The 9,404-nt window shown below is 45.7% G+C and overlaps 1 protein-coding gene across 1 annotated transcript in view; it reads left to right on the top strand.

The window, feature by feature from the left end:
- The first annotated feature begins 335 nt into the window (after positions 1 to 335).
- The window catches only part of CHST8 (carbohydrate sulfotransferase 8), a 248,249-nt gene continuing 239,180 nt past the window's right edge, over positions 336 to 9,404 (top strand). The window contains exon 1 of the mRNA XM_038754415.1: positions 336 to 519. Within this exon, the coding sequence (XP_038610343.1) occupies positions 390 to 519 (130 nt within the window). The 5' untranslated portion in view covers positions 336 to 389. The remainder of the gene's footprint in view (positions 520 to 9,404) is intronic.

Genomic DNA, 9,404 nt, shown 5'->3' with positions numbered 1-9,404 from the left:
CTTGGGCAAGATTGGTCTCCAGTGACCCTCTCCATCTCCCCAAATGGGGAAGGTGATTCTGATTTCCTAAACCATCTATGCCTCTTCACTGGACACAAATAAGTAGTGACATGTATAGCATTAAAGACAAATCATCAGGGCAGAGATTGACCAGCTGCATACAATTAGCTGCATTAGGGGAATGGGTACACCAGCTATCAAGCCTCAGATCTATCAGTGACCTTAACCCAGAGGATCCAAAATACCTGGGTGGGGATTTTGATGTGGTCTTGTTTTAACCCCATAGATGACGGCCCCATGGATTTCCAGCTGAAGCAATGAGGTGGTGAGGGACAAAGTGGACTCGGAGGCCGCGTGCCTGTAGAGATTTTTCCCCGAGTCAAACCCGGATGGACTTGAGAGCAATAATTATGAGGCTGACGTGCATGTTTTCCTTCATCTTGCTGTTTGGAGTGGCTGGCCTTGTCATCTTCATTCACCTGCAGGATCCGGCTGACATAATTCACCAGCAGGCACCAGGTTGGATTTTTCTGTTTTCCACTTTGCTCTTTCTCCCCTGTGAACTGTCCTCTCCATTTCACCCCAGCTCCCTCTTTCCCCTTCATGCTCTGCATAAAACCTTTCTTACTGACCGGCTAAGTAGTGAGTTGGTTCAATTTTGCATTACGAAAGCCAGACTGGCTGGGCTGTTGTCCTCCTGGGGAACCAGACTTTTTGTGATGAGCATTGTTGACCAGAATCTCAGGGTTGGGGTGAAGAGATCGTTACTTGCGCCATTAGATGCTCTGCGAGGGCTGGGGTGTAATTTTGGTTGGGAGAGAATTTCTTGAATCCATTAAAAGAGGCCCACCCACCAGTCTGTTAACATCAAACTTCTGTAAAAGCCAACTCATTGATATCCATCCATGCTGAGTTTTGGGGATTTTTTTCCTCACAACCTGAAAGAGACTGGATTTATTAAGTTCTCGCCTCTTAATTACAGACCAGAGCTACCCATCGGTATTTCTGTCACTCGGATCAATCGCACTCAAGTTTTGTTTGAGAGCAAGCATTCAGAGGGAAGTGTGGAAATAATGAATCAATGCTGCATTAGATCAACAACTGGACACCTGTCAATACTCAGTTTGCCTTGAAAAATGAGCCTGCCTTCCTGGTGGCCATCAGAGGGGCTTGAAAGGTCAATTGGCTGCTTGGACTGGGTGTCTGCTTTCAGGAGGAGGGCATAAGGAGTGGAAGAAAGAAGAAGGCCTTGATCACATGCCCTCTTGCCTGACACTTGTGCCAACATTAGCAATTGAAGATAGAATCTTCCCTCCCCAGGCCCTCTATGGTTTGCAGGAGTGGGAGAGGGGCCTACAGTAAGGCCCTTTGACAATTAGCATCAGAGAGTGTGTGTAGAGAAGCAGCACTGCCTACTGGATAGAGTGCATGCCTGGGAGTCAGAAGGACCTGTGTTCTAATCTTAATTCTATCACTGGTCGGCTGTGTGACCTAGGGTAAATGACTTAACTTCTCTGTGCCTCAGCTACCTCAGTTGTAACATGGGGAAAAAGATTGTGAGTCCCAAGTGGGACAAGAACTGGGTCAAACTGAATTTGCTTGAATCCACCCCAGCACTTAGTACAGTGCCTTGTGCATAGTAAACACATAGTTAACAAACACCACTTTTATTATTATTATTATCAATAACTCAACCACCAGGCTGCTGCAACTTGAAGCATTAAGGGTCTTTTTGAATCTTTCTGTTGCATCAGATGGAATCACTGACTGGGGCACATCTAGGGTTTTCAAGCAGAGGTCTCGTCTATGGCCTGTCTGTTTTCCATCTCAGGATTACATTCATTCAATCATATTTATTGAGTGCTTACTGTGTGCAGAGGACTATACTAAGTGCTTGGGAAATACAATTCAGCAACAAATAGAGACAATCCCTGCCCATAACGGGTTCACAGTCTAGAATGTTTCAAAATCATCACTTTAGCCATGACCCTTCAGTGGAATTCCAGTGTGGGAAGCCCAAAATCTCGAAGTTCTTTAAGCAGGAAAAAATATATATATTCACTCCAAACTTCCATAGCTGTAGGGAGCTGAGGCCTGTGAGGGGAGCTGTTAGGTGAAAGGACTCTGGAAGGCATTTCTTCTACCTGACTCGAAAAGGTTTGAAGATGTTATGAGCAAATGATTTCATGAGCCTGATGAATGTTAAATTTACTGTACCCTGAAAATTAGCACTGCCTCACTGGTCCAGAGTGGAAGGAAATCTGACTGTGGGCAACTAAAAAGTCTCACTAAAATTGGGCATGAGATCTCATAGTTCTGATATTGGTCTTAGTTCATGAACCCTCATTACCATCAAATGCTCCATCCTTGGGCTGTTAAGGGTTGATCAGGCAAGGAGAGAAGCTTGTTTTAAGTTCTTTGCAAGATTGGTTGATGGAGAGCTCAGAGTAGCCTAGTGGAAAGAGCACTGGCCGGGAATCAGAGGACTGGGTTCTAATCCCAGCTCCAGCACTTACCCGGTGTATGACCTTTCTTCAAGTGTGATCCTGTGCCTGACCTGATTATCTTTGTACTTACCTCAGGTCTTACTACAGTGCTCACTACATAGTAAATGCTTAACAAAAATTACTATTATTATTATTGTTATGGCATTTGTTAAGCACTTGCTATATGTCACTGTTCTAAGCACTGGGGTAGATACGAGCAATCTACCTAGTCCCTGTCCCACACAGAGCTTAAAGACAAACTAGGAGGGGAAACTATTTTTTGGAAAAGCCAGTGTTCCTTCAACATGTAAGGACACACCCCAAAGCTTCCCCTGTCCCTTCTCCTCATGGATCTGAACACATGTTCACAACATCCCTCCAACCTGAAGCTCTCTTCGCTCCTCTACTATCAACTTACTCTCTGTACTTTGTTCTCATATAATCTCACTACCAGTCCTTTGCCCATGTCCTCCCTTCAGCTTTGCTTTGCTCCCCTTTGCTGTCTGGATTATCTTTGTACAGAAATGCTCTGGGCATGTCACTCCCCTCCTCAAAAATCTCCAGTGGTTGCCTGTCAACCTACGAATTGAGCAAAAACTCCTCACTCTCGACTTCAAGGCTCTCCATCACCTCGCCTCCTCTTACCTCACCTCCCTTCTCTCCTTCTACAGCTCAGCCCGCACCCTCTGCTCTTCTGCCACTAACCTCCCCACTGTGTCTCATTCTCTCCTGTCCCACCATCGACCCCTGGCCCATGTCCTTTCCCTGGCCTGGAATGCCCTCCCTCCACACATCCACCAAACTAGTTCTCTTCCTCCCTTCAAAGCCCTACTGAGAGCTCACCTCCTCCAGGAGGCCCTCCCAGACTGAGCCCCCTTTTTCCTCTCCTCCTCCCCTCCCCATCACCCCCTCTCCCTCCTACTGCCCTGCCCCCTTCCCCTCCCCACAACACTTGTATATATTTGTACATATTTATTACTTTATTTATTTTACTTGTACATATTTACTACTCTATTTTATTAATGATGTGCATATAGCTATAATTCTATTTATTTCGGCGGTTTGACACCTGTCTACTTGTTTTGTTTTGTTGTCTGTCTCCCCCTTCTAGACTGTGAGCCTGTTGGGTAGGGACTGTCTCTATATGCTGCCGACTTGTACTTCCCAAGCTCTTAGTGCTCTGCACACAGTAAGCGCTCAATAAATACGATTGAATGAAGGAATGAGTGACCTGCAAACCCTCTCCCCCTTCATATCTGACAGAAAACAATTTTCTCTACTGTTAAAAACCTGCTAAAATCACATCTCCTCCAAGAGGCAATTTCCAACTAAGCCTTCATTTCCCTTTTTCACCCTCCCTTCTGAGTCACCTGTGCACTTGTATCTGTACCCCTTAAGCACTTGATATTCATTCCATCCCCAACCCTACTGCAATTATGTACATATCCTTATGCTCTGTCATTTCCCTTATCATATTTTTTTAAAATGTATGTCTCCCCCTGTGCTCTGCAAGCTCCTTATGGACAAGGATTTTATCTACCAACTCACTCGTATTTTGCTCTCAATTGTTACAATAATAAAAATAATGATGATGGTATTTGTTAAGCATTTACTAAGTGCCAGGCCCTGTACTAAGTGCTGGGGTGGATATTAGCAAATAGGATTGGACTAGGTTCCTGTCCCACTTGGGGCTTACAGTTTCAATCCCCATTTTACAGATGAGGCAACTGATACCCAGAGAAGTGAACTGACTTGCCCACAGTCACACAGCAGAGCTGGAATTAGAACTGATGGCCTTCTGACTCCCAGGCTGATGCTCCATCCACAATGCCCCTTCTAAGGGCTAAGGTTATGTGAAGGGAAAACTATTGAACACACTTCAAACTCTTAAATGCCTTCATTTCTGACATCTGTTAGTACTGAGATGGCCATTATGCAGTGGGATTGGCTAGGCCATCAGGCTTACAATCCAACTGTTTAGGGCTATATGAAGCACTCTGTAATAGTGTCGCCTGATAAGATGTCATTTTTCGTCTTGTGTTTACCATTATTCATCACTAAGATAAAGAAGGGACCACCCCTTTCACTTGTTGGGTTAGGAAATGGTGCATTTTCCCAAGAGCTCATGATGATGAAGTCTCCCAATATTAGAAATTTGAGTGAAGGGAATGAAGCCCGTTTCCCCTTATGCAGCTTGGTACATAGTAGAGATGCCCCGCCCATGATAGAGATGTCCCATCCATGTGTTTTCTAGAAATGTGATTCACTGAGACAACCAGCACTGATTTAAACTTGTTTGAACAAGATTCGAAGTCACAGCTGTGCGTGTTCTTGCAGTAAAAGTTAGTTCCATTATGCAGCCGACAAAGAGAGGCTCTTTATCATGGGCCTCCCTGAATAAGCATATGTTTCCTCTTGTTTCTGGAAAAAAAATTCAGAGCCACTGGAGCTCGTGTTCTGCCTTTTCACTGTCTGTGGAGTTTCTTGCCTTGCTCTTAGGTGGCTAGATTCATTTTTAAATCTGGAGCGATAGGGTGGTGTAGAACAGAGGAGCTGAGGGACATTCCAGCATGCAGGATCCTGATCTAAGAGCAGGGGCAGGTGGAAGCTACTGAGAGTATCTGCAACCTTCTTGGATCCAGAAAAGGACTACGGTGGGTGCAACTGCTTCTGCCTTTCACACCCATCCCTCTCCCCCTCTTGCCTGGCTCCTACATGTTTAATTACTAAATGGCCAGGAAATATTCCCAAAATATGGTTGGTGATTTGAAAGCTGGAATAACTGCCCAACCATGGGACAGAAGAGAGACAAGGGGGGCAGGAGGAAATAAAGTGCACTGTGGCACTACCTCCACATTCGCAGTCAAAGAGAGAGCCCTGCTGACCAGGGCTATGGCCCCATCAGGGCTGGGATGGAGGGAGAACAGACAGGTCAGAGAACCCTTAGGTGTGGGGACACTTAACACCCTGGACAGACTAGGGCACTTGTTGCTATGGAGACCCCTGCAGTTCCTCTGGCCTTCTCCTTGCCTCCAGTGCTGCCCCCCATTTTAGCGAGATAAGGGGCGGTGCAGGGAATACTGTTGGCATAAGCAGGGTACAGGGCCCTGCTGCCATGAGAGGCCACTGAGCTGCCTCACCTGGTTATGTTTAAAGGGAAAATGAACCTGAAACAGAAAAGAATCAGCCTGGCTGGCCTCCCCGCTTTGAAGATTCCCTGACTGTAACTCATGAGGGTCAATATTCTTGCTGACTACAGGAGACAGGCCCACTCTCAGGATCACAACTGGAGAGTTTCCAGTACTCTCCCAGTCTCTACTACAGGAGGGAGAGTCAAGCAGAGACATATCCATTCTGTAGCTAGCTTGGACAGTGGCTAATGAACGAAGGCAATTTGCTACAAGACAAAACTCCCCTGTTCTGGGCAGGGGCGGCATGGGAGAGAGTCGAAGGCGAGACTCAAGTCTACAGTGCGGAAAACGGCAATGGCAAACCACTTATTTTTACCAAGAAAACTCTATGGATACACTACCAGAATGATTGCTGATGGAGGCGGAGTGTTCTGGGAGAGATGTGTCCATGGCATAGCCATGGATCGGAGATGACTCGTCAGCATATGACTAGACAAGAAAGGGGACTGTTGGGAAATTCGGGGCAGAGATGGTGGAAATGGATGGGTCTCTGCAGTCTCAATGATTTGGGAGAGACTGGATGGGAAGAAATGATTTAGCTGTGTCAGAGTGTCAGCAAAGTGGGGGATGGGGTGCAGCCCTTTCAGACAAACTTTCTCTTCCTGGGCTATCACAATTCTTCCCTTCCAATTTGTTTTTCCCCAACTCTGCAAGTCCCAGGCTTCCTCCCAGGGCTATGGCCCCACTGGGGCTGGGATAGACGGAGAACAGACAGGTCAAAGAATCCTTAGGTGTGGGACAACACATCCAGTGTCTGGGACAAATAGAGATTGTGATTGTGCTGCAGAGATGTGGCGGCTGGGATAAAACACCCTGAGTCCTGAAGATGGGCTAAAAGTTCAAGCAAAGTAGTGCATCCTAGAGGGAAGAGCCGAGGCCTGGGAATCACATGACCTGGGTTCTAATTCCAGCTCTGCCACTTTGTCTGCTGTGTGACCTTGGGCAAGTTACTTAACTTCTCTGTGCCTCAGTTACCTCATCTGTAAAGTAGGGCTTAAGAATGTGAATCCTGTGTAGGACACGGACTGTGTCCCACCTGATTACTTTGCATCTGCCCAAGTGCATACAACTGTGCCTGGCATATAGTATGTGCTTAACAAACAAAACAAACAAATACCATTTTAAAAAAAGAAGCAGAAGAGAACAAATGTTGTTGCCCATATTGGCCTCCTATTATCTCATTCCTCTAGCCGTGGGCAGAAGTTCATAGTCCGTGGCAGGACTGGAGCAAGGGCATGATTCCTTCCTTGGTAACATACCCCCAGTTTTGATTCACTCCAGATAGGGAAGGGACAAGAAAAAATACAGGATATCCATGGCCTCCCTGTCTTACGCTTGAGGACCGAGTGGGAGTCTGCAGTGGGAGGTGGAGAGAGCTCCCAGCTTCAGTCAGCCTGCTGGAGAGTCCATTTCATTCTAAAGCCCATTTCAATCACCTTTCCTTCTTAATGTCCCAGTTGCTGGAAGGCCTTTGGAGGTGGGACACAGCTGTATGTTTCTGACAGGACTGCTCCCCACTGCGGAAGTTAGTAAATTCACTGGCCAGTCACTTATCTTGAGTGAGCTAAGATGTCTTGACAGTTCACTGGGATGGTGGAAACCACCTTACTTTAAAAAGCAATGAAGGGCATTTATTGAGTGCTTGCTGTGTACTGGGTAGAGTACAGTACAACAGAAGTAGTGGACACGTTCCCTAGCCATAATGAGCTCCCAGTCTAGAGGGGGAGTAGCAGGAGCAGTGGGACAAAGGTAAGAAGCATTTTAGTAGTGTTTGAGAAGAGCTTGGCCTAGTGGAAGTCAGAGGATGTGGGTTCTAATCCTTACTCTGCCTCATGTCTGCTGTGTGACCTTGGGCAAGTCACTTACTTCTCTATGCCTCAGTTACCTCATCTGTAAAATGGGGATTAAGACTGTGAGCCCATGTGAGACAGGGACTGTGTCCAACCCAGTTACCTTGAATAATAATGATGGCATTTGTTAAGTGCTTATTACGTGCAAAGCACTCTTCTAAGCGCTGGGGTGGATACAAGGTGACCAGGTTGTCCCACGTGGAGCTCACAGTCTTAATCCCCATTTTACAGATGAGGTAACTGAGGCAGAGAGGAGTTAAGTGACTTGCCCCAAGTCACACAGCTGACAAACGGCAGAGCCAGGATTAGAACCCATGACCTCTTACTCCCAAGCCTGTGCTCTTTCCAGTGAGCCATGCTGCTCCTCAATCTACCCCTGTGCTTAGAACAGTGCTAGGCACATAATAAATGCTTAACAAATACCACAATTCTTATTATTATTATTACCACCAGCCAGGAGAGCAACACGGTGGTCAGATTTGCCATCATCTTTCATTGGGGCAGGGTAATTTATGAAACCAAATTAATAAAAATACTTTGGTCCTTTAGTTTTTGTCCACCCAATCTGGAAATCACTTTATTGTTTTAGCCCTAGCGAGCACTATGACACAACCTTGATGTACTACTTAAACCGGTATAAAACTACAGTCATAAAACTTTAAGTAATGCTTACATTACTTTCACCGAGCAAAGTACTCCTGACAGTAGCTGTTTGTGTTGATTTGTTACTATTCATTTATTCTTTCCCTGTGCTTCACATTGCAACCTAATTGTGATGCTGTACTGAGAAAGCAATATCAAAGTAATTTTCCACAACATTAGTTACAATTTTCTTCTGATCTTTCGAGTGAAACAATCCCATCCTGTTGGCTTCTGTGAGCATATAAACCTTGATTACATTTATCTGTTGGGAACCAATGCTTACAAAGTATATATGTCCTACATAGTGGGTGTAGAGCTCTGTTTTTTTCCTACTGATTGACAAGCATTCTCTTCATATATTTATACTGATGCAATGCCCTCTTCTCTATAGAAGACATCGTTCTGACAGCCGGTCATTTAAAGTGGACAAAAATGGATTTCCCTAGCCATTAGATTAAATTCAGCCTAAATTTCCCTGAACATTACCGAAACAGTAATGACTCGAGGAACAGATGCTTTCTGGATTCTTACATATGTTAGAACTGGGACAGAGTTGGGGAGGGGCTCAAGGCTAGCTGGTGACAGGAGAAATGGAAGCATTGAACGGAGAGGAAACCTTGTCCAATATCCCTCCTGAAGGGCATTAAACTTCTGTGTTCAAATAGGAGACCTCTTCTCTTATATGTTCCTGTTGAATTCTGTGTGTTTGCTTCAGATTTTTCTTTACAAAAAGGCATGTGTTAGGAGGAAAGGTAGCAGATATGGTTTGAGGTTTGTGGACACATGAAGACAGGGGTGTGGGAAGACTGTGGATGGTAAGGGGTGAGGGCAACAAGTCAGACCCCAGGCCAAAGTCTGGCCACTCCCAACTTCCCCCAAGCATGACGTGAAGAGATACACCCCTCCCCAATACTGGCTGTAACCCAGAGCAGTAGACAACCTAATGATGAGGGCAGGAGGGCAGGAAGCACGGTTCCTGGAATGATGCCAGTGGATCTTTTCCTCTTTCCCCAGAGACTGTTCTCTGTCTTCTCATCATCCGTAGCCCCACTACCATCCACTAGACACCTTGATCTTCCAGAGAGCCTTGTTCCTTCAATCAGTCAATCAATCATATTTATTGATTTTTGGCTGGGTACAGAATTCTGTACTAAGTGCTTGGGAGATTTTTTTTCTTTTAAATTGTATTGGTTAGGTTCTTGCTCTGTGCCAGGAACTCTACTAAGCACTGGGGT

Source organism: Tachyglossus aculeatus, chromosome 11 (assembly GCF_015852505.1).
Source record: "Tachyglossus aculeatus isolate mTacAcu1 chromosome 11, mTacAcu1.pri, whole genome shotgun sequence".
NCBI lineage: Eukaryota > Metazoa > Chordata > Mammalia > Monotremata > Tachyglossidae > Tachyglossus > Tachyglossus aculeatus.
This window is presented reverse-complemented; position numbering and strand designations above follow the sequence as displayed.